A 26689-nucleotide genomic window follows, 5' to 3' on the forward strand; every position below is an offset into this window, starting at 1 on the left:
TTACTCATTAGAGTTATACTTCTTAAAACATTATAATCTGATCAAGATATAGGAATATATAAATTCTTGGGAGTCTACACATGATCTAAAATGAAGCAGAGAATGGAATAATTCTGATTTTATCTCTCGTATGAATAGTTTGACAGCATACATCATTGGATTTGATAGAACTGCTATCTATTATAGATGCCTGTAGCTTAGGTATTACTGATTTATAACTAGTGGTTTATTAGTAATCTTTGTAGGAATGTTCTGTTAATTATAAAAATAGAAATTATAAGTATAGAATAATTTATTTTTTATGTTAATGGGGTTTTTAAAGTTATTTTGTGGAATCTTAAAAGTAGAGACTCCATTTGTTAGAAGGAAAGCCCACGTGATTTATTGACAATTTTCCATTTAAAACTTTCTCATTCGCTTCATTTATGCAGAAATTCTACTAGAGCACTGATGGATGAAACCATAGCTTCATTATTTGAGTTTTGGTGCAGTACTACATGCATTATAATATACCTTTGAAGTACAGCGTTGTACATGTTGTCACCTACGAGGCATGTGAGGCCCAGAGGGGGAATTGGGCAGGTTCACACAGCTTCTATATAGGTAAGCTAGATTCAGATCTAACTGATTTGATTTTGATTCCCTGATGTGGGGACTCTTGGTCTCTGCACTATTCAGCATGGCTTGTGGTTGTAATGGCCTTTAGAAGATGCAGGTCATACACAGTCCCGTATCTTAGTGTATAGCTACTGAAAAACTAAGTAGGGGAGAGATTGTTTATATCACTGAGAATGACAACTTGTTATGAAAATACTGCAGAAGACCATTAGTTACATATTCTTTCACTTAAAAATTGCGTTGTCCAAAGACAGTATTAATGTTAAGAATATAGTTTAAGACTGTCCATTTATTTTTTTAAAAAGGGATGCCTCCCTTTGCTCAAGAAAGGTTGTCTAAAGTAGTAATCTTTCCTGTTATTTTGTTCCTCAGTAACACACCACTCCCATGGCTGTCAGGAAGTTCAGAGATTCCGTTTGAGAGTTGCTGGGCTAGATTTATGATTACCATCGTTTATGTAGATACCATTAATGAAAGAAATATTTCAGAATTAAGATAATAACAAAACAAGGCTTGTGAAAAGAAAAAAAAAAACAACCCACATTTTAGCGGCATAAAGCCCTATCAGCCTCCCCTTATAAGTAGAAAAAAGTCCTTGCTTCAGCAACCTGGAATAATAATGACTGGGTTAACGCAGTCATTGCATATAGGCCTTAATGGACCATGATCAGCTCCCAAGCACACATCTATAGACAACCAGCCCAGTACAACATCTTGGCAAATTGATTGCCTTAGAAGGATTTCAGAATGTATTGGCATAAATGCCAGACTGTGAAGGAATGATTGAGCCACATGGGGTTGAATTTATCAGTAGCAGCAGTCCATCCTTCCAAACAGAACATGTGCCAAGCACCAGCTTGTAGTCACAAATATCATCTGCCGCATATTGAAGAGGAAAACAGCCTAGATGTGCCCAGGATCTTAGTGGTCGTTTATAATTAATCACAACATTGTTTAGCAACTTGCAGTGTATTCAGATTGCTTTATTCTTGAGTTCTCAATAACTATTATTTGCTCTGGTGTCCCTCTCTCCCTCCTTCCCTTCCCTCCCTTTCCCTCATATTCATTAAACAAATATTTATTGAATTTCTTCTATTTGCATGACCCTAGGCTAAGTACAATGGGAAGCAAAATGATAAAGCAGAGATGAAACCTGAGCCATCACCCCACATAATTCAGTATGGAAGAGACATCAGCTACCCAACCTGCAAAACAAATTAGCCAGCAGTGAAAGCATGAGAGAGGTATAAAACTGACAGCATGATTCAGATAACAGAATATCCTCTTTTGGGAACAGTGGTGACCTCATAGAACAGGAGCATTGAAAAAGACAGAGACATAAAAATATGAGGCTTTTTGATGTAAAATAGGTTACATGAAGATAGTTGAAGTATAGCATATTAGAGGACATGTGAGATAAATCTAGAAAGATAGGCTGGGACAGGTATGTGCCCTTCATCAGATAGGTCCTGGTGGGTCTGTGACAGAAGGTTTTGAGCAGGTAATTGAAGTGAAAGGGGATATGCTTTAGCAGACAGGGAGGGTCACAGCAATGTGGAGAGGCTGGGTTGATTGGATGGAGACCATATACAAGGCTTTGTCAATGATACAGGATGTATTAGGGTTCTCCAAAAAGTAGCCAATAGGAGAGGGGTGTGTGTATAAGAGAGAGACCGACAGACTGAGAGAGGGGCTCACACGGTTATGGAGGTTGAGAAGATAGCCTAATCTGTCCTCTGCAAGCTGCAAACCAAGGGCGTGATGGTGTAAGTCCCAGTCTGAGGGCAGGAGAAGACTAATGTCCCAAGTCAAATAGGTGGGCTGAGAGAACAAACTTCGTCCCCTTTTTGTTCTGTTTAGACTCTCATAGATGGGATGATACCCTCCTTCACTGGGGAGGGCAGTCTGCTTTACTCAGTCTGCCAATTCAGATGTTCACCTTACAGAAACACCCTCATAGACACACCCAGAAATAATGTTTAGCTAAATATCTGGTCATCCTGTGACCCAGTCAAGGTGACACATCAAATTAACCGTCACACCTCCTGCGTGCCGGGAAGTTTGTTATCTCTAATCCTCATACTGACAAGTGCTACTATTATACCACCTAGCTGAAGAGAGAGGCTTAATGGGACTGAATACACTGCTGAACACCTATCAGGGGCCGTGCAGTGGAGCTGGAATCTCAGCCCTGGTCTTCATGCCCTGTCCAGTCTTACTTACAAGTTGGCTGATAGTCCAACAGGGCAGCAGAGAGCTGGGGAGACACAGAGTGTGCAGATGCAAAAATAAGAGTTTCTGATGTTTTGTGGAAAGAATATGGGCATACATAGGTTATTTTTCATTAGAATTTAGCAGCTTGCTGGGTATGGAAAGTAGGAAGAGGGAATGAATAGCCAAGTGCCATGTTTTTTATCCTGATTGCAGAAAATTAGGTAACGTAGGGCGAAGAGCAAGTTTGAAATGAGGAGTGATGACTTTTGTTTTATGTGTACCTGAGCTGGCATTGCCTTTTCTGGATCCTTCCCTAAACCTGAGTCTCACAGGAGGGGCCTTATTATGATACATGGGTGAGGGAACACTTAGAGAGGGAGGAGGGAACAGTGGAAGTCCAAGGAAGAAGGGTCTGCTCCACAGACACACTGAATTTGTCATGAAACAAATGTCCATTTTCCTAATTATTTGCAAACAATACATAACTCTCTAGAGATGAGAATGGTGAAATTTCCGAGTAGAGTGAAATGAAGGTTCTGAAACCAGTAACTCTGGAATTAAGGTTGGGGATTGTGGCAAGTGAGGCTCTAAAAAAAAGAGAAAAAGAGGCTGAGAGATTAGAGCCATGAGCATGTTTATTACTGTAGTTTGAAAGTGCTTTTGTTTTGTTGTACTGTTTGCAATTGTTGACTTTTTTATGCTAGGAAAATCCATATAAGTATGCATATGGAATTTTTTGTCCTTTATGGCATGAAGGTAGCTCAAGTCCTAGGTCTGTACACTTACTAGTTTGTGACCTTGGGAAAGTCATCTGATCCCTCTGTGTTTCCTGTGCTCATTAACACCAAATGTTCTTACCTATTTCCTACCTATTTACAACTCTTCTGATGATGAAAATTGGTTCATCAGGCATGAAAACCTATTGCAATACTAGAAAATGCATTGAGATTTGAGCAGATCACTTGAAATCCTGATTGATCTATTGATGTCACTGTGGCTGGCATCATTTCCCTTCTGAAGGCTCGTGGAGCATGAGAACTGTGTCCTCTAGTTGTGTCAGGGCAGGACGGAGGACGGTGCTGATGTGGCCTTGCTGAGCTTGATGATAGCCCAGTCATAGGCCCCACATCAGGGAGCAGGGAGGGTAATATTTGAAGCTGAGCAGTGATTATCCTGCTCCCACTGAGGCCCCTGCTTTTCTCCACAGAGCATCTTTTCTTATAACAAAGAATTGAGTCTGTGCAGACTGTCCACAGTGGGGAAGCCGCCTACAGTTTGCATCTTGTAATTCATTAGTCATAGTATGTTCTACTGCTTCTTCCTTAAGTTTTCTTTAGTACATGGTAAAAATCCATAAATAAATAAAAGAAGAAAGAGAAGAATAAGAGCAAGAAGAGTGCGAAGAGATTCCAAGGGTCCTGCATACTTGACAGTTCTCACTTAGTAATCTTGCCCCGACTTCATAAGCCCACTTTAATCACATATTATTGTTGCTTCTGATTAGTGGCTTCTTTGTGTGCCCTTCACTTAAGGGAAGGTTATGGTCTTCGAATATTTGAATTTGCTCCGTACCAACCATGTCACTATGTCAACCCTGTTGACATCTAGAGTTTTTTTATTTGTGTGCGTGTGTGTGTGTGTGTGTGTGTGTGTGTGTGTGTGTTTTAGCAGCTCTTGTGAGGTATGGTTTACATACAATAAATGGTACACAGTTAAGGTTTATAATTGGTGTGTTTTGACAGTTGTATACACTGTGAAACCCTCACCATAGTCTAGATAGTGAATATGTACCCCTCAAAAACCTTTGTTGTGCTCCTTTATATAACTCTTCCCTCTATAAGCATCTGCCATTGCAATGTTTTCTGTCAAACCATTGAGACTTGAGAAACTCAGTATTTTTAATAGGTTATAGTATATTCAGGCTCTTTTTTAGCTTTGGAAGATTCTTTTTTAGGGAGTTTGCCTATTACCTCTAAGATGTTGAATTTAATGCCATAAAGTTGTTTATAATACTTCTTTATTATTTTTAAAAATATCTTATAGAATCTATATCAATTTCACTTCTCTTACACGAGATTGGTAACTTGTATCTTTTCTTTTTTTTCCCCTGATCTGTGTATTAGTTTCCTGTGGTTGCTTTAAAAAGTCACTGTGAACTTGGTAGCTTAAAACAATAGAAATTTATTCTCACAGTCTGGGGGCCACACGTTTGAAATAGTTTCACTGGGTTGAAATAAAGGTGTTGGCAGGGCCATGCTCCCTTAAGAGGCTCTAAGGGGGACGATATGTTTTTTGCTTTTCCCAGCTTTTGGTGGCAGCTGGCATTTCTTGGCTTACGGCTACATCAGTCCAGTCCCTGCATTCATGGTCACGTTGCCTTCTCCCATTTTATCCTGAATCTCCTTTTGCCTTCCTCATAGTGATATATATGATTACATTTAGGGCCAAGCCAAACTCAGTTAATCCAGCATAATCTTTACATGTCAGAATTGTTAATTACATCTGCAAAGTCCTTTTATATCATCTAAGGTAACATTAACAAGTTGCAAGGATTAGTACATGTGCATATCTTTTGAGGAGCTGTTACTCAGCCTACCACAGTGTGGCTCAAAGTTTATTGATATTTTCAAAAAGAACTGGCTTTTGGTTTCATTGATTTATTTTTTCCTCAACTGTCTTTTTATCTGTGTCATGGATTTCCATTTCTGCTATTTATTAGTCTTTTTATCTTGTTTATTTTGGGTTTCATTTGTCCTTTTGTAAAGTGGAATCCAAGGTCATTGCTATAAATTTTCGTTTTGCTTTAGTTCCATTCCACAAATTTTCATATGTTTTGTTTTCATATTCTTTTAGTTCAAATACTTTGTAATTTCCCATTATTTCTTTGACCATAGAAATGTGGTATTTAGTTTCCAATGTGGAGGGAATTTTCCAGTTATCTTCCAGTTGATTTCTATATTAAGTTCATGATGGTCCAAGAACATTCTTTGTATGTACAAGACCACACCAGATGTCATATTTGTATTTGGATTCAGAACCCATTTTGGTGGTGGCAAGGCAACTGGCTTTGGCATGATTTATGAGTCCTTGGATTACGCAAAGAAAAATGAACCCAAACATAGACTTGCAAGACATGGCCTGTATGAGAAGAAAAAGACTTCAAGAAAACATCGCAAAGAACGCAAAAACAGAATGAATGAAGAAAGTCAGGGGGACTGCAAAAGGCAACGTTGGTGCTGGCAAAAAGAAATGAAGTGTCTAGCAGTGAGCTGGAGATTGGACAACAGAAGGAGTAAAGATTCTGCAGTGGCTTTATCTGTGGTGATTGTGCAGATTTTTCATGAGAGGATTAATAAACTAAGAATGTTAAAAAAAAAACAAAACAGGAAGGCTTTATAAGCATCTTCTGGGTGCTGAGGAGGGCAGCTGACCGCGAGCCCCCTCCCATAGCGCTGGCGCTGCCCCTTCCCCCAGAGCCCTCTCTGCAGGAGGTTTTGTGCTTGCTTGCCTTTCACTGCAAGGGGTGACCCAGGCCCTTGGGAGGTGGGAGGCCACTGGAAGTCCTTACCTGGCTTACCTGGACGACTTACCTGGACGAGCAGCTTTGGGCACACTGGGAGCCCTCGCAGGCAGCCCATGCTGGCAGTGTTACCTGCTGGAGGTTGATAAGATGTTAGTGGAGGGGGTGAAACAGGTGAAAAGCCACGGGGCCAGGGAAAAGTTGAGGGAAGGGAGCCCTGATGGCCAAGGGCCTAGGCCAGGTCAGGTCTGCGCTGCGTGGCCCCAGGAGCCAGCGGGGGGCAGCATTGGGCCTGGCCAGTGCCCCAGCCCAGGCGAGAGGCAGGCCTGGGGCTAAAACCAGCACTGCAGGAAAGAAATCTCCACAGCCAAGAACTGGCAGTGTCCGGGCCTTTGGTCAGAAGCCATGCCTACCGGCTCGGCAACTAGAGAATGAGGCCCAGCTCAGGGAGAATGAATGAATGAATGAATGAATGACTTTTAGAGCTGAGAATATTATCTATCTTGGTAAATATTCCAAAACATTTACCATTCATTTACTGTTGGAAAGAATTCTATATTCTGTACTTGACCAGTAGAATGATACTTAAATGTCAGGTCAAATCTGTTGATTGTGTTGTTGAAGTCTTCTCTCTGTTGACATTCAGCCTATGTATTCTATGAGTTATGGAAAAGGAGGTGATAAAATATTTGAGTATAACAACAGGTTTTTCTATTTCCCCCTACAGTAGTATCTGTTTTTTTTTTTTTTTTTTTCTTTTCATGTATCTTGAAGCTTTTATTAGGTACATAGACATTTAGGGTGGTTATGGCTTCTTGATGAACTAATCGCCACTGTGACGAATTGTACTTCCCTGTTTTTTTGCATGCCTGATAATTTTTTATTGTTTTGTTGACATTATAAATTTCATCTTACTGCTGAGCTTTGTTCTGGGATGCATTCAGTTACTTGGAAGCAGTGGGGTCTTGATTTTAAACTATTTTAGATGGTACCCACCCAGTGTTTAATCTAGGACTAATTATAGTTAGCCAGGTAAGACCCTCTTAATTACTCCTCCCTACACTCCAGATTTTCCCCTCGGTTGATCCAGACAGATCCTTTAATCCCTTTCTTTGACTCTTTACTCCTGCCTGAAGTAGTTCCTTCAGACATATCAAGTCAATGGAATACCCATGACTGCAGATCTCCTTGTCCTCTCTCTCTCAATCTCTTTGCCACTCTGGCAGTCTGCCCTGGCAAATCCAGCACCCTGGGCATTCCCGGATCCTGAACTGCATGCTTTCAATTCAAGGAGACCACCAGAGTCTGCCGAGCTTCCCCTCTTTGTATAGCAGACAGGAACCTTTTTTTGAGGCATTAAACCTGGACATTTGTTGTAGGGTTCACCTGTTTTGTTTCCTGAATCTCAGGATTCGCTCTCCTTCCTTGCCTATTACCCATTGTCATGAGAACTCTTGTTCTTACATTTTTCATGGCCTTATTGTTGGTTTCACGTTGCAGGTAAATTTGGTAACTATAACTTCGTCTTGGCTAGAAGCTGAATTCAAGAGCTAGGATTTTATATAAAGTGGTTCTAATGCATTTTTAATTGTACCTGGAGAAACATCTGTAGGGTTGGCTCACAGACAGCTATTAACAGGAATGGCTGAACTTTGTAGGACTGTCCTTTTCACCCTGGCCATTAGAGAACCTGCCACACTTGGACAATTACTGTGAAAGTTACTTAGTATGAGGTGTTCAGAATGAAGGAAAATTGAACCTATTTTGGTTCTTGAATCTATTGTTTTAGCACGTGTTATATTTCAAGTTTTGTATTTATTATCTTCTTTAGTTGTTTAAAGGTTTTATGTTTTGCGTGGGAATTTGTGTCTCAAAGACACAAATATCTTTTTAAAAATTAAGTGTGAAATGTTTGCATATACTAAATGTTTTAAATACAGAAATCAAAAGAAATAAGTAGAGCATGACATTTTGAGTTTTCACTTATGAACATTCAACCAATTAATGTATTTGATTTTTTCTTCTGCCTCAAAGCTTCTGTGATATAAAAATTAATGACAGTTTGCATTTGTTAAGTCAGTTTTACTGCCTAATAAAGCTAGGTTTATGATTTTAATGGAAGGAAATTCTTTCATTTTATTTATGCATAATCAGATATGCAGCTACTGTGCCCAAAATTTATCCGTATATTTTTTAAAAAGCCAGTCCAATAACAGAACTGCTATTATTTATTTTTAATAGGAAGAAATCAAAACCAAGAGAAAGTTAAAAACTCAGAATTTTAAAAACTAGGAAGTAAATACGTGATGTTGGTATTTTGGCGAGTCAAACTTTAATAATCTTAATTTGTTTTAATTATCTCTTTGTTTTCCTGCCCTCCAAAATCATTATTAGCTAACCTGTCCATCAAATCATGGTACGGTTTAATAGTTAAAGTAGATGTAGCTTTCCACAGATTATAATAGATTCCTTGCAGAAGGAAGGAATTTCTTATCTGTGGAGGTTGCTAAAAGTTGAAGAAGGTGTTTTGTTTTTGTTTTTTTGTCATTGTTTTAAATTTTCCATGGTACACAAAGTAAATGGTAATCTTTTTCATTTAGATTTTTTGATTTATGGAAATTGGTAGATCTTTTTATGATGCTGTGTGTGTTTTTTATGTTGTGGCTCACTTATTGATAGATGAATTTGCAGACGAACCTGCTCACCATTCAGATAACTGATCCAGGTGTATTTCAGTATTGTCACAGTAAAGCTTTCAAAATCTACCAATTTCACACAGCCTTTCTGATGTACTAGATTTTAATACTGCTTTACTTCAGTCTGAAACAGTTGACATTTATAGTACTCTCACCTTGCTTTCTAAATGGGTTGTCACTGCATTAAGCTTTGAATGACCATAAACGGCTTCTCTATCTGTGCCCCTGTCTTACCATTTTGGGAGAGAATCGTTTGCTGTAAATCAAGTCTTCATATGATTTTCATCACACTCCTGTAGAGATGAATATTCCCATTCCCGTAGTGTTCAGTTCTAATTAATACCCTGGCTCAACGTCCCAAGTTAACTTCTATTGCCAAGACAGTAGCATATATTACTCCATTTTTGTGAACTAGAATATTGGATTTCCAAAAGGTTCCTGAAATGGTAAAACTTCTTGGATTTTAAACTTGAATTGGTTTATGGTTTACTAATAAAACTTAGCCTCCAGGAAGAATGCCTCTAATTAAGCAGTTAACATCCCAGTGATCCTAGGCCTTGTCTTCTAACAGCAGGAATAGAAGTCGACTCTGGCCCCATCAAGGACACCGTATAGAAATGCCTCTTAAAGCTAAGGTGAAGGTGTAATTGAAGCACTTCTGACAATGTAAGGGAGGGACCCTTAAGGCTCCAGTAGTTCATATCTACAGCTTTCCAGAATGATCTAGAGTTCTGATATGGAGACCAAGGCAACTGTGTCATTTTGAAATCCCATTTATATTTTTATATTTTGAAGTGATCATTGAATGCCACTTAGGGAATTATTCAAAATCTATAGATGACATATAATATGTATGTTGTATATGTATGTATATGTATACATATATACATACATACTCCTATATAAAGTAGACCTTAATTTTTTTTCTTTTATTTACCTTTTTTAGGTGACATTTATTAATAATATAAACCATAAGCAAGTCCTGTATCATGCCCAAATCCCTTAACTTTAATTGAATAGATTGGAATGAATTTTGTTACTTAAGTCAAAAAAATTGGAATGAATTCTGTTCCTTGTTTGTTTTTAATGAATGCCATTCTTTTGGTTGATTAAAGCAATTTGCCAGTGACTTTGTAAGTAAAATCCACTGAATGCATTTTAAATAGTAATTAATTGCCAAGGAAATGGAAAAAGAAGAGTAGTTAATGCAGTTTGTAGGGATTTAAGGAAGAATAATTTCTGACAGTTCCAATTATGTAGGTCTTCCTAGTACCCATAAATTGCTTTAACTTGAATTGTTTCTTGATGCTTTTACAGTTTGAACTCAAATATGTACTGTTTTAGAAAATAGATTGTGCCCAGATTTCTGTAAACATTTATATGTTCCATTTTACAATGCCCAATAATGCTGATTTCACAGAGATTTGGGGAAATTGATCCTAATGGGAATAATTACTATGGGAGCTGAATGTAATAGATGTGTCCTTCTTTTTCTTTCTTTTTTAAAAAAGCTGGACCTGTGATCTACAGAATGCTGAGTTATCCCCCAACTCGCCGAGCTTTAATTGTGGGTTGTGGTCTACAAATGTTCCAACAGCTCTCAGGCATTAACACCATCATGTATGTATTTCTTTCTGGCTTTTTACTGAAAACATTGTGAAGGAATTATTTTACATGGAAAAAAGAATAGGACTGTTGGTGATTTGTTATATTAATTGTATAGGATCCTCCTTTGGAAGGTAAATTTTTAATCCTATCAGAATGTAGCTTAGAAGGAGATGGTTTATTTTGTTATGCTCTATTGGCTTTATTTGATTTCATAAAGTTTCTCTTACACGTCATCCAGTACTTCATTATATTCTGAGGTAATGAATGTATCATTTTCATAAGCCATTTCTTGATGCTGCTCAAAAAGTGAAACACAAGGAATCACCTGGCATTGTCAGAGGTTATTTGGCACACAAATAACTAGTTCATTTCCTTTTGGGGCAGTCTGTTACAATGCAATGTGATAAGAACATTAATAGAAGGTGTATTACCTTACCATCAGAGTATAGTGGGCCAGAGACAGAGTGAGAATAGAAAAGTGGGGAAGACACAAGTTTCCTGGTTTCTAGTTGTCAGACTAATCCAAAAAGTTGTATGGGGGTTGGGTGGAGCAGGATGAAATGTAGGGGTTTTACCATGCTTTATTCATCCAACATTAAACCCATTTTTGATGGCCCTTTTTATACAAGACATACAGAAGTGAATAAAGTAGACATACTATTGGTCTCAATGTATATAGGCTGGTGGAAGAGACACATTAAATTCACAGTTTAATATATAATTTCAAATTATGATAAGGGCTATGTAGAACTATTTCAGTCCTCCACAGAATAGACTTTTAAGATCCTAGGTAATAAAATGTAGTAGAGGAAAGTTAGGAAAGTTATGATTTTTGCTGAGAAACTAGTTGTTGGGTGAAAACCTGCTAAATCATAGAAGTTTCTCCCCAGTACCTATTGGATAAAATTATCAAAAAAAAAATACAGATTGTGTAAAATTCAATTTTATTTGGTAAAGCATTTGTATTTAGGACTCTTGATATTTTCCTTTGAAATTACTTGGGATATGGTGACTTATTTAGTGATCATTTGAGAAGCGTGAATATCTTAAAATAATTATTAAAAACAGTGATTGGGGCCCAGTGACCCAAGATTAAATCAGGATTTGTTAAGAAACTCTGGAGATTTATTTATTTATTTATTTATTTATTTATTTATTTATTTATTTATTTATTTATGATAGGAGAGAGAGCACATGCATGTACGCAAATCAGGGGAGGGACAGACGGGGAGAGAGAGAGAGAGAGAGAGAATATCTCCGGGAGACTCCTTGCTTGCTACACGTGGAGCTCAATGCAGGTCTTGATCACACAACCCTGAAATCATGACCTGAGACGAAATCAAGAGTCAGATATTTAACCCACTGAGCCACCCGGGTGCCCCAAGAAATTCCACTTTAAGTATATCTACTCCCTTTGTGAATTTGGTTTTAATCATAATCCTTGATAGACTACAACTTCCTGGGTTGCATTGTTAATATTTGGTCCTCTCCACCTTCCCTCTAAGATGTACTTTAATTTTTTATCCCCTTTATCTGCTCTTTATCACCTTTATCAGCACCTCAGTAGAGTACTTACATATTTATTTGTTTTCTGGATATGGTATACCATGATTGTTCTGTGTCCACCATCCTAAGTGTGGTGATGGAACAAAATAGTAACAAGGCTAACAGCATTCTTTCAAATAATGCAATGCAGTAATACCCCATGTGAATATCCATTTTATCAACTTAATTTAAAATATGTTCTCTGTTTCTGAAAATCTTTTTCGTTTGTTCTGCCCTTTTCTAGGCATTTAAATTTGACAAAATGAATTATTCTTGTACTTTTTTGTTCTCCTATAAAACCTCACAGAGCCAACTGTCATTGAAGGGTAGTGGGTAAGGCCAGTGTGTTCCTAATTGAAATCACTGTCATAGTCCATTTTGCAGATATCTAGTGTAAACTGTGCTGATTGTTTTCAAATTTTAACAAGATGTTCATTTCTACAAACATTCAGTCTTTTCACAGTGAAATCAAGTGATATGAGCATAAGAATTCCCATATTCTTTAAGATTTATGGTAGTCATTAATGTGCTTTGCTTATCACAAACTGTACATAATATAGGTAGTGTTGTCATACAGCTTTTGCTTGCAGTTGAGTATTGATCGTGGAAAGTAGGAAGAATAAAGTAAGGTAAATGATGGCTAGATGTGGATTGCTTCTACATGATGGAAAACAGGTGGCCAACTCTGTAAAGAAATTAATATGCCATTTTAATGTCTGGAGGTTAGAGGGTTAGACACTTAAATGATTCAATACCTATAACAAATAACTTGTTGGTTATTCATAATACACAATTTCAAACATTCATATTTTAAGCCCATGAAACTTAGTGTAAGTCTTTCATTATAATAGATGCACAACTGTCATCATCTGGATAGAAGATGACTAATCTGAGACTCGTATATAATATGTTTTCTTTTGCTCTCTCTCCAGTCTGTAAAATTGGTGTGTGTGCATGTATCTTTTTCCATTCTTAAGATTCAATAAGTAGTATCATAAATTTTGTTACAATTTAAAATAACCAATTAGAGTCTAATAGTTTATATTTTGTTGTTTTGGTAGAAAATATCCATTGCATTTTTTTCATATTTTAAAAATGACATTTTGTTACTTTGGAGTTCTTTTCTTATGGATAGTCCACTTGGTGTTTTTCTTTACTCTTTTTTCTTTCCAGCTTCCTTCCTGGTTAAGTGGGAAATAAAGTAGGCAGTGCTCTTCTGTATTCACAGCCCAAACCTAATAATATGTAGAAGGTGAAATCTTTTTTTTCAAAATCCATCTTCCTCTCCAAAATTTGTGTGAACCTGAAATATAAGGTATTTTGAATTCTATTTCTCACCAAGAAAAGTTCATAGAAAGACCATATGGAAAAATATTAAAAGATAAATCATCCTTACAGTTACATTATATAATATTACCATGTTGAGGATTCTCTCTTTTGCTTCATAGGATTTTTGTTTCTATCTCCGTGACCTCTTTAGTATCCTATCTCAGTCAAGAAAAATAGATTTTCTTCTTGGAATATTTAATTTTCATATCCTGTGCCATGAAAAAAATATTGCTTGTGTGTATATGTTTAAGTATTTTTATTTGTATGATAACTTAGATTTATATCCTAACTTATCCTCTCTTCTATTGAACAGAGAACTTCTCAGTTCTTAAAAATACAGCATCTGTCAGCTACTACATTTAACTCTTAGAAGAAGCAATTTTCTAACAACTTTAATCACTTAATAATTTCAGAAATACTGAATAGATTATTCTCTTTTCACATGAGAGAAAGAACAGAGCAAATGGAGTACTAACTTTCCTGATGTAAACCTGTTGATGTTATGGCACAGTATATCACAGATTAAAATATTTCCACGTGTGATACAATAAAGAGGAGAGGAGTGATAGTTGAGGTTGATACTGATTTTTTTTTAATTTTTTTTTTATTTATTTATGATAGTCACAGAGGGAGAGAGAGAGGCAGAGACACAGGCGGAGGAAGAAGCAGGCTCCATGCACCGGGATCCCGATGTGGGATTCGATCCCGGGTCTCGAGGATAGCGCCCTGGGCCAAAGGCAGGCGCCAAACCGCTGCGCCACCCAGGGATCCCGAGGTTGATACTGATTAATGTGAAGGAGACTCTCTTAAGAAATTTTTGTTATAGATCTATTCTAAACTCCATTCATAAAGTCAAAAACTATACATTTTCCATCAAACAAATTTTATCTGATAACTACTGATAATCGAACCCTTCCCACACTATTACTACCACAGCCAAAACATTTTTACATATGAGAGGAAGACAAGAAAAATAATTTCAACACCTGTTTCTGTAGAGGTTTGATAGCATCTTGCTTCTTTTGAGGAACTTAAAATAAGCTATATCTTGATATATTCTGATGAACATACAGCAGTCCATCTTGGACAAATGAAGTTACCAGATTTTTATCTGAGAAGACCAAGTGATTAAATGGCTCACTTTAAGGTTACACAGAAGAACAGTGGTAAAGAAGAGAAGGAAATTCAGAAATTTAAGCTTCTGAGTCAGCTTTAGGCAAAAAGGATTATGAGGGAATAAATCTCTTTAGGATACTCTGTGCCAGTCATCTACTTTTAAGCTATTCTTCTTTTAGATTAAGGTTCCCAGATTTATTTCTTCCTGCTCTTCACTCTTAACTTAAAATGGGGGTGGGAAATAGGCATTTGTATTGGACAGGCATTCACTCTTATCTCTATAACTGCATTACCTTAATACACAAGTGATCTCTTCTTCTGTCATTTTTACAAGAGATAATAAAGACCTTTGGAAAATATGTTCCTTATGATGTTAATAGCTACCATTTATTGAACATTAAATACCACATACTAGTCTAGCATGTATTAGCTCACTTAAATATTAACAGAAAAGGAAAAAAATAGGACAAAACTGTTAGCCCCTCTGATGGTATAATTATATATTATGATGATAACAAACATTTCTGTTGCTTTAAGTATGTAACATTGTAAAATGTTTTTATAGACATGATCTTTCTTGATCTTCATTAAAATCCTGTCAAGTAGGCATATGGTAGTTCTTCTGTTTATTTGCTAAGTAAGGAAGTTAAGGCTTATTAACAAGTGAAGTGAATTGTCCATTGTCAGTTAATAAGTTAGCACTGAGAGTGGAACCCTGATTTTCTGACTCTATCACATGAACTACTCTTTAGTTGTAGAACACCTGAAATGCCCAGAGCTGACCATTTAAAGCTTGTCTGTGGGTGGTGTAGGGTAAGAAATCTAAATTAGTGGAACTCAGTAGCATCCAAGGATAAAAACTGTAGAATGACTGTGTGCTAATAAAGTGACATCCATCTCAAGAATCATAAAGCTTGTCAGATTCTTTAATCTAAAGGTATCCAGTTAAGGTCTTTGCTTTATACCCTGATCTAGAGTTCCTGGACAAGCCAGCCTGATGGTTGGGTGAATCATTTGTTTGTTAATCATATTTAATTAATTTAATTTCATAAGGGCAGTATGCCTGAATCTGTTCCATTCTCATATTTTACCCTCAACAAGCTCTACTAGGATAAAAAATTGCCATCCAGTCAGGAAACATGGCACAACAAGCAGGCATGGCCAGATGGTGGTAAATGTAGAGAAAAATAAAAGTGACAAGAAATAAGAAGAAAACAATAAGGATTTATGTGTTCTCCTGTTGTAAATCTGAACCAGAGGTGAGGTTTTGCTCTCTCTGATCTTCAGCCAGCAGGATGAATGGACCAAAGCATCTGTTCCCTAATGTGAGCCTTCTCTTCCCTCTGCCTCCTCTGTAGGATTCTGAACATAATCCAGAAAAGCTGTTGAATGATAGTATGCTTCCCTCATTGGAATGTTTCAAGATGTGTGTATTTGTAGTTACTTGTGTTCATTGGATGTAAGGGATTGAATAGATGAGAAAGTAGTTAAGGCTCATTGTTCATTCCTTTGAAAAATAGTTTAATGTGTTGGGAAAAATACTGACCCAGGAATCAAGAGAGAATTAGTTTTAAGATCTGTCTCCATGGTGGGACTTCAGGCATTCCAGTTAGTTACCTTCATTCTAATTACTAATCAGGTGAAGTAGATAAACTTTAATGTACATTTGAATGAGGAAAAATGGAGTTTCAAGTAAAGTGGAAGCTGAAACATTTGTGTTTGAAATGCTTGAAACCTTTCTTGGATGAAAAGTTATCAGACTGCAGGAGATCAGTTATAGTCTTAAAAGAAAATGTATTTTGTTGACATAATTTTTAGAAGACTGATTAAATGCTTGCTTCATGCTGGTCATTGTCCTAGATGCTTAGCTTCTTATACGTTAAGACCACATTTTTATTTCCAGAGTATATCTTTTTTAGAAGGATAGCCTTGGTCATAATTGACTGTACTTCTTCGCTCCACAGTTGTGTAACAGACCTGTAATCTGATGTGAGAGAACTTCTGTGGCTTCCATAATGTAAGGGGAAGACTTCACTGGCTTCTCAAATTATGTACAAGGGAAAGGCTGCAACTTCAATCTCTGGAGTCTAAGTCCATTTTTGGTGACAGATCACTATCTTACCATACAAAATCATTCTTATCAGATGAAGCTCTAAACAGAATAGCTTTCTATTATTCCTAATTGTTTTCCATTTCCCTGGGTATGTGTTGCATACCTATCTTCGTTTGAGCTCCCCAAAACAGGCCCCAAGAAAAGAATTGGGTGCAGATGATTTGCGGGAGATGCTACCGAGAAACCAGGAAGAGAGCAGGGAAGTGTGGTAGGGTCAGGGATGCAGTGAGCAGGGAGGAGGGGATATGGTCAACCCCTTATCTCAGTAAATAGTTAGAGCTCAGTCCTGTTGAGGAATAGTATAAATGTACTTTGAGCTATTCTAGGAGTAAATTTTCACCATCCCGTCTCAGTGTGTCATGCCTACAGTCATTCTGAGGTTCCTTGAACAATCTCATCTGGGGTTTGAGCTCTTGGGACTGAAGTAGAGAGACACAGGGAGTTTTAACTAGAAATTGTCAGTTTCTACAGTGAATTTCCATAACTACAGGGGAATTCAGGGAAGGGCCAAGAGCATATTGGGCAGGGCATTGAAAGTATCTGTTTAAAATCTTTCTGTGGGGATCCCTGGGTGGTGCAGCGGTTTGGCGCCTGCCTTTGGCCCAGGGCACGATCCTGGAGACCCGGGATCGAGTCCCACGTCGGGCTCCCGGTGCATGGAGCCTGCTTCTCCCTCTGCCTGTGTCTCTGCTTCTCTATCTCTCTGTGACTATCATAAATAAATAAAAATTTAAAAAAAAAATTAAAAAAAAATCTTTCTGTGTCTTCAAATATGTGTAAACAGAGTTTACACAGTATGAGTATGGACTTTCTTAGTACCTTTCTGTGGTTAATGTGAATTAATTTTTAGTGAAAAAAGGTAACCTTAAAAAAGTAAGTACTTACAAAAAGTAAGTAATAAAATGCAGGTAAGAAAAATGAGCATATGTTTCCTTGAATATTATCTTTTGGAGGGTTTTTTTAGTATAATTCATAAGTAATTTTGTCCTGTCACAGGAATCTTAAATCTACATCTTCTCAAGTATTCATTTATTCCTTCAATGAACGTTTACTGTATAGTTGATAGAGTTTCAAATATTTGGAAACTGTAATTCGTGTCATTGAGAAGTCTGTATTCTACTGAGCAGTGAGAACACAGAAAACTAAGAGATTAGTTTTACCTGGAACATGAAAAGAGCATATATAAATGATTTCTTTTTGTTATATTAAAAAAAATTATATGGAGTTCTGGCCAGAAATATGGTATGCCAAATATTAACACAACGTTGTAAGATCTGAATTTAAATCCAAACCTAGCACTTTTGCTGTTTAAAGTCTACATGTTGCTTTAACTTCTCAACATCTCAGTCATCTGGAAATCAAGAAAAATACCTCCTGCAATTCTTACGGTTGTTTGATGAGAATAGTATATATGTTTCAGGCCCATGGGAGGAGCTGAATCCATGCTTGCTAGCTTCATTTCTGCCCACTGTGTATTGCATTTTGTGAATTCCAAGGAATTTGTAGAAAGCTAGGACATTCCATAGTTAATGCATCCTCTTTGGCTCACATCCAGTAATCTAGTATTTGAGGCATCCTCTGTAAATACAAAATTGTTTTAATATCCCTTCTTTCATGCATGTCTCTTTTTTCAGAATATAGAAAGGAATCATAATGGTGTTTTTCTTCTCATAAATGTGGTAGGAGTGCTGTCTACTTCAGTATTATATGTGTTCCTTTTATCTTAAGTGAGGCAGAAAAGACCTCAATGACCTTTGAATGATCAGAGCTAATCATGACTCCTTAGGAGGTTGGGGCATCTGTGGCTGAGTATACTCCCATGTGACATGACCTGTGGTTTACATCAATAGATTGTCATATCCTTTTGCGTCCTTTCTGAATCAGATGTAAATTTAAGGTTCTCTAGCAAGTAATGGAGATTTATCTCCAGGGTTTGTTAAAATATCACTAAGATTATCATTCCCCGGGACATCTTTGCCTACCCTTCTCTGACTCATGTTTTGCTGAAAGATAAGTAAAAGAAATGCTGTTAATGAGTTGAAACAACAACATGAAATCTGGGGCTGTGCCCTAGGAAATAGGCTTGCTGTGTCCATAAAGCAAAACCTGGTTGCCCAAACCATATATGAATTTGAAAGTAACCACTCTGGTTAATTCCATGTAGGCTATTAGAAAATTGTAGAAATGTTCCCTTCTTTATTCATTTCTAAAACAAATCAGTGCAAGGCACCCTGCCAGAGACTAGAGATACACAGCATGACTTAGCCCATTCCCAGGGAACTTTGGTCTTTTTCTCTCATCTTTAAAAGGATATGCTGCCACCTGTCTTGAAAAGTGGCTTTGAGAATGAAATGAGACAGTAAAAGGCCTGCTGTATAGAAGGTAGTCAGATGCTGTTGGGGGATTCAGTTCTCCTTTCCACACTCATATTTGTCATCTTCTCAGCACGTCAAGTGTCTATGCTCTCCTCACGTGGCCATGATTCTTATAAACATTTTTCCTTTCTTGGCACACCACAGCATTTCATCTTGAGTCTCCTTCATGACTTTGCCTGCTTGTTTTGCACCTCCATGTTGGTGGTCCCCAGGCCTTGGCTTACAGCTCTACTGGAGATTTCATCCACTCATGGTTTTGATGACCACCTACATGTGAGAGATGATCTCAGCTGCATTTCCAGATCAGAACTGCTCTGAGAACACAATTATATCCAACTGCAGGACATTTTTACTTAGATATCCTACTCTCACCAGTCTCGACATGTACAAAACTGAATACCTGTCATCTCCCTCCAGTTCTGCCTCTCCTAATCACCCCCACTGCAGTGAAGAACATGGCCAGTGGGTGCCCAAGACAGAACGTGTATGGGAGCCAACCCTTCCTAATCCAGCCATTGCAATTTCCTTCCATTTTACTTCCTTGATATCTCTTATAAAAGTCCTTTCATTCTCTTTATTTTCGTTGTATGTCTGAGTTCAAGCCCTGCTTTAGACAGGGTTTGTTGTATTTGCAAGTGAAAGAACCCCCTTCAACTTTATCTTAAGGAAATTAAAGGGGATTATAGTAAGGGCATAGGGACTGAAGCAGAAAATGGAGCTGAGCTCCATTTCCAAGGAGCTGAAACCAGAAACTGGGGAGGTACTTGCTCAGCTTCTGTGTCCACATGGTATTTTGTCCTGGCCTCTCCCTGGCTGTATGATTCATCTTCCTTCTTTCCCTTTGAGATCTTCCTCTGTTTTTTGTTTTGTTTGTTTTTTTGTTTTGTTTTTTTTGTGGTGGTGGTTCATACCTGGTCACATTTGGCTACATAAACCTAAATGTGCTTCTAAGTTCAAGCATCCACAGACAATTGTCTCAGTTCTTAATTCCTAAGAGGGAAGAATCAAGGTGGGCCTACGCTAACCCAGGTATATGATGCCGGGGCTGGACAACATTGTAGGAAGAGACAGGATTTTTCTGCCTTAAATCTCAGCTCCCCTCAGTCTGTCCTCTTCTCTGCCTGACCTTTCTGATACAGAGTCAAATCATATCCCCTCTTGACTTAAAATCATTAGTGGTTCCTACAGCTTTCAGCGGAGCTAATGTCCATTTTGTACTGTGCTGTATCCAGCCAATTCCCACACACTCTGCCTCGTGCTACACAGAATATCCTGTATTTCTGACAATGATTAAAACTCATCCAGGCCTCCGTGCCTTCAAACATACCATTTTCCCAAGCCAAAGTATCCAGCTTATCCTAAAGGACCTCTAAACTCAGGTCACATGCCATCACCCTACATCCCCACGCTAATTTGTGGGATCCTCTATAGCACTCTGAATAGCATAACAACAGTTATGCTCTATTATAACTGCAGATTTATTTTTCCCTTGAAGGAGCATGCAAATAGTAAAATTGCTCTCCTTGAAATACTTCTCAGGGAGAGCTAGCTAGATTTTAGGTACTACTGTTTTATTTTGCTTTCATTCTGTTTGTAGTCAGGGTCATAGCCTGGTGTTATAATTGGATCTGTCTGACTATGGGAGTGTCTGTCTTAAGTATTTTGCAGTTATGGCCTTAGGAAAACAAAAGCTACAGCATTCAAGATTTGAGAATAGGATCTTTCAAAACCACTGCCAAATAGGTCCTGACCTTTAGAATTAATGACAAACCATACAGCATTTCTAATGATTTATAATACTGGATAGATACTTTTTAAGTTTAGTTTGAGTTTGAACACCAGAGATCCATGACAGCAGTTCTGCAAGTCAGATCTCTTCATTCCTTCTTTCCAGGGCAACTGCAGAGCTAACTTAGTGACTTCTATCCAAGTTTGTGATTATGCTTCCTGTGACTGATAGAATTGCAGGATTTCAAATGCTATTAAGCTGCTCAATGCAGAGACAAATAGTCTGATGACATGTCATTCATAGCAGGGAGAAAAATGAACAGTGTCTCTTGCTGGAACATCTTCATTTATTTTGATAAGATTATTTTGTCCTGGGAAGATTAAAATATACAGAACTGGATATAAGGTGCACCTATTTCCACTTCTGGAGAAACACACAGTACTGGAAAATACAAAATGTATAAAATAGATTGAACTGTGCAGTTTTAACTTTAGTTTCTTGCACTGAATTAATAGCCTCCTCCTGGATTCATCTAATAATCTTCAACTTCCTTAAGGTTCTCCCCTTAACACTTATCATTAATATGTTTGAAGAATTTAATCAAGTATCTAAGACTATTTGCAAGGACTAAATTTAGCCCCTAGGCATGTTTTCTTTAAAAAAAAATACAGAATTTTTACATTTGTTAAATTTGACATTATAGTCCAGATTTCAGGGGACTGTATTGCTTCTGGGAGTGTATGGGTCCTCTGTAGTTCCCCACATTCCCTGCTACTCCAAATGGCTGGGCCCCATCAAGGCTTTTGAGGTTATGCCACCTGCCCTAAGGAATCAACTTTCATTTAACATTCTACTTAGAACTTGCCCCATACATATATATCCTGTTCAGGGCTGGTCAAGACGAAGGCAGATGATTAGATCGAACTGATTTTGGAAATAGAAGTATAGTGTAGTCATTATAACAATAGCTGTGTACGTTGGTAAAATGTTCAGTTTCATTGTTGACCTCCAAGACTTTTATTTCCTATTACCAAAAAAAAAAATTTTTTTTTTTGAGGCTTAAGTGGATGAGGCTGCCATTTGCTAACACCTTACTCTCACTTTATCAGCTAAGAAGGAGTATGTTGTAGCTGACTTTGGAATCAGACAGACCTATTTAATGAGGTGGTTAGGATTAAATAAGATACCACATTTAATGTCCTTGAATATGACTGACTCATAGCAGCTTATTACTTACTACATTATTATTTTATTTGGCATCAGACAAACCTGGAGTCACATTGTGTTGTATTTCCTGACCAGTGGTGCTGTCTTGAGTGACTTGTAGCCACTTTGAATTTCAGCTTCCTTATTTGCAAATGGGGTATAACCTGCCTCTCTGGGTGGCTATGGTTTCCATCAGTCTCCCCCATCTCATGAGTGGCACTGCCATCCGTCCAGGTTGTTCCACAGTACAGGAATCGTCTTCAATTTTCTTTCTTCTTACTCCCTACATCCTGTTGTCTAGTACATAAGCTCCAAAGATATTATTTCCAAACTGTAACAGGCTCGAGACGCTTCTCACAGGAGTTGTAAGATATTTTAAATTTGTGAGGGAAACCCTGACATGCTCTCAGATTACTGTTCTTAATTAGGCCGTACCTTTAGAAGCTCAACCATTAGGTATTTCTTTTGGCTTAGGGGTAACCAAAAATTACTGAGACACAGAAGTCTCCATGAAGCAAGAAAGTCTGAGGACTTCAGCTCTGTGCTATATCCTGCCATCCTAGCCATCACTGCCTCTTGCTCATTTATTGCAATAGCCACTCTCCTCACTGGTCTTCCTGTTGCCATGTTTACTCTCCATAAACCAGTTTCCACAGAGCAGTCAGATGGCAATTGAAAAACAGAAATCTTAACTCCATGACTCAAAAACTTGTAGTAGCTTGCCACCACACTTAAAGTCAGCCTGGCTCTTTGCCATGGTCCATAGACTGCCCATCTGACCCCCATTTTGTCCACCATCCTCATCTCCTGCCACTCTCCCCGCCATTCACTAGATCTCAGCCACACCAGCATTTTGTTTTTGCTTTTGTTTTTTTTTTTTTCTTCTTTTCTTTCTCAAACTCTCCAAGTTTGTTCCCATGATAGAGACTTTGTGATTGCTTTTCTTTCTGGCTGGAAAGATCTTCCCCCAGGTCTTCCCTATGGCTGGTTCCTTGTCACTTGTGTCTAGATGTAAATGTCACCACCTCAGATAGGCCATGACCCTGTTTGAAAATGGACACCTCCTTTCATCCATATCACTGCATTTATTTTCTTCATAATATTTCTGGCTGTCTAAAGTATTCCTCTCTTACTTGTTCATTAAGCTCTATGAAAGGAGAGCCCTCATCTGTCTTGTTCCTTTTGAAGTGTGCCTGGCACACAATAGGCACTCAGAAAATATTGGTTGAATTGGAAATGCGGACAAATGTTTGTTCTGTTTCCCTTCTTCAGAACCAAATGATGTCATTGATGATTATGTGTACACTGCTGCTTTTTTATCATAAAGTCCTGCCGAAATTTTGAAAGATGAGGAACTAAGTACTTAGGGGGTTATTTTAAGCATTGGATCATTTGTTCATCTTCAACAGTCAGGGAAAGAAATGTAGTCATACTGTACTTTACCTTTATCTGATGGGCCTGACTTGTCCAAATCCTTAGTAAACTGATTAGAAAATGGAGAGAGAGACAAAAAAAAAAAAAAAAAAAAAAAAAACCTTTTCTATTTCCCTTTCAACCTGAGTCTCTGTAGATTGGCAAGCCTCACAGTTGGAGAAGTATTGGAGTAATATACAGTAAAATCAGAATCACCCTTGTATACCCCTCATTTCATTAAAACTCAGAACTGAAACCTACATGGAAGAAAGAAGTTGATAAAGCCTTTGGGTTTATCCTTTCACCTGTTCCAGGAAATGAATGAACTGGATTGCCAGATTCATATTGTGCAGGTCTGTTTGTAGTTCAATGAGCTGAAGCTTTTTCAGTAAAGAAAGGAATACCTACATGAGTAACAAAATGAGGGCTCTATTATGTAACCTCAGTAAAATTGCAACATCGTAATAAGATAATATTATATTACAACAAATTAAAACCAGTAATATTTTCATAATTAGGACAAAATGCAAACAAGTGAATTTAGATAAGCATTTATAATTGTAGGTATTTATATTCTGTCTCTTGGTTTTGTCGGACAGTGTTTCTTTCACTAGTCTTTACAGAGTTCATTTCTAACTTACTAGATTGCCTATTTGCTAAGAATTTAAAGTTCAGTTGAAAACTGTGAATCATTTCCTAATAGAAACTGTAGGTTAAGCTGGTACGTAAGTATCTTTATGCCTTATCCTATCTGAAATAGAGAAATTATCTTATCGCTGTTACAGAAAAACTTCCAAACTACAACTCAGGATTCTGATTATATTTTCCGTCAACCCCAGAATTCCCAGGTGAGAGTGGAATAAGAAAGCACAGATACTCAAGGGACCCAGGGACCACCTCAAGGATGCAGATGAGGGGATAGGCAGGTGCCAGATCCTCCTGGCAGGTGAATGGGCTCAGGAGAGATGGAATAGCCACAGCAGAAGCATCAGCAAGGGCAGTCGTAGTGGTGAGAAGCCTGGTCATACTAGGGTGATGAAGGAAGTATAGATGATGCTTACGGTACTAGTGACAACGACTTAGAGATGAAGTGGGCAAAAGATCATGCCTATATATCAGTTGTTTGCAAATTGCATGTTTGTACATAAATATTCTTAATAGGGATATATTAATTGATAATTCAGATGATTTCTAAAATCAGAAAAGCTTAAATGACTAGGGCTTCTCAGCATGACTCATAGTAAGTCAGTATTTGTTTCCACATGTTCATTAGAAAGCCAATTTGTGCACTAATTTGACTATTAAAATTATATTGCTAACTTATGTTGGATGTATATAATGTTTCAACAATCAGAAAAAATGTCAGCTGGTTATTTTGATGGTAGAATGTGAATCAAATGGCTTGTGAGATTTGAGAAAAGCTCAGGTTTTTCCTATTTTACTATTTTAAGGTTTTTTTTCTTAAGTGATAGGCTTGAAGTGGAGTCATTCATTTAGGTTAGGGTTAAAAAAGCCACAAATTTATTTTAAGGTTATTGATATTTTTTATTTTATTTTTTATCACAGTATTATGTATACAAAAGTCAAGGCAGTATATAGTTTATCATGAAACTCGGTTGTCCCTGACCCTCTCTTCCTCTACCTCAAGTCTTACTCTCCAAAGGCAATTACTTCTACTTCTTTTAAATATTTCCTCTTTAATAGTATGTGTATTTGTAAATAAGTAGTATTTACATAATTTTTATTGACTTGACTTTGATTTTTGAAATTCTGAATTGACTTTACATTATGGAAGATAAGAAACTTCTTTCAACCACCGGCCCCCATTCATAACTCCCCCTTATAATTGTATCTCAGGTTTTTGAATTAACTAATCCTTACTGTTTTCATCATTATGACTACAGAAGTACTGTTTCCAACCGGCCAACGTATCACACTGTAATTACATGTACTTTTGTGCTGCACATCTTCTGCTTGCTACTCTGGTGACATGCTCCATCCTTTTCTACCTTACCCTGTGCCCTGGAGCCTGACCTGGCAGGCTAATACATTTGTACCAATATTTTTTTTTCCTCCTCTGTAGTAAATAACTGCCTCCTCCTTTAATATGCTGAGTCTCGGGATCCCTGGGTGGCGCAGTGGTTTAGCGCCTGTCTTTGGCCCGGGGCGTGATCCTGGAGACCCGGGATCGAATCCCACGTCGGGCTCCCGGTGCATGGAGCCTGCTTCTCCCTCTGCCTATGTCTCTGCCTCTCTCTCTCTCTCTCTCTCTCTCTGTGTGACTATCATAAATAAATAAAAATTTTTAAAAATTTTAAAAAAATTAATAATTTGCTGAGTCTTCAGTATACTCCTCACTAATCTTTTCCACACACTCTTCCATAGAACTCTAAAGCCCTATTTTGATGGTTAAGCCTAATGAAAAACATCAGGAAATCCATCCTTGTGATTCTGCTTCCCTTCCCCTCCCCTTTCTTGCAGATCATCCTACTAGAGCCTCCATTGCCCCACTCCCCTCTGATCAAAATGCTCTCTACTTCTGGTTAACTTCCCTGTTTCCTGGGTCCCGTGACCTCTTTGGAGCCTGACTCCTTTTTGGTGGTTCTTATTCTGCAGTCATTGCTTGTGAAAAGCTCAGTGGGAATTAAAAAAATTTTTGAGACCATGAAATCTTTTTTTCTGTCCTCAGACTAGATTGCTGTTCTCCCTCGGAAGGTTTATTATGGCCATAGACTTTCATTTTCAGACCATGCTTTCCAGCGGGCCTTCACTGTGCTTGCTGTCCTCAAAACTGCAAGCTTACTCGTTTGCCATCTTGAGACAGTAATCCTCCTTTCCTCTCCAGGAGTGGGTAGGGTGAGAGCACTGGGAGGAAGAGAAGGCTTCTGAATGATTCTTGCACAGTTTTTCATCCAGTCTTCCAGTTTTTCGTCCCTGTCTGATATATCTGATCCTTTCAATTCTTAAACCTTTCCAGAGTTTTGTCATATAAGTTATCTTGCTTCTTACCGCCTTCCTCCATGTGTTCCACTGTTTTAAGCAAGTCACCCCTTGTCTGTCTTCTTTCCATTGTTCAACATTTCTAGTCTAGAATTTTTTATCCTGGCATACTCTAAAAATACTTTATTTTATAGTCATTTTGGGGGAAAGGGTGAGAAAATTAAAGCTGCTGAGTTTAGCTGGACATCTTTCATGTTATTTAAAATA

At 37.8% G+C, this 26689-nt stretch overlaps 1 protein-coding gene across 1 annotated transcript in view; it reads left to right on the top strand.

Moving 5' to 3' along the window:
* Positions 1-26689, top strand: part of SLC2A13 (solute carrier family 2 member 13) — a 366627-nt gene that overhangs the window by 144037 nt on the left and 195901 nt on the right. The window contains exon 4 of the mRNA XM_072765569.1: positions 10560-10668. Within this exon, the coding sequence (XP_072621670.1) occupies positions 10560-10668 (109 nt within the window). The remainder of the gene's footprint in view (positions 1-10559; positions 10669-26689) is intronic.

This window comes from Vulpes vulpes, chromosome 8 (genome assembly GCF_048418805.1).
Source record: "Vulpes vulpes isolate BD-2025 chromosome 8, VulVul3, whole genome shotgun sequence".
Lineage (NCBI taxonomy): Eukaryota > Metazoa > Chordata > Mammalia > Carnivora > Canidae > Vulpes > Vulpes vulpes.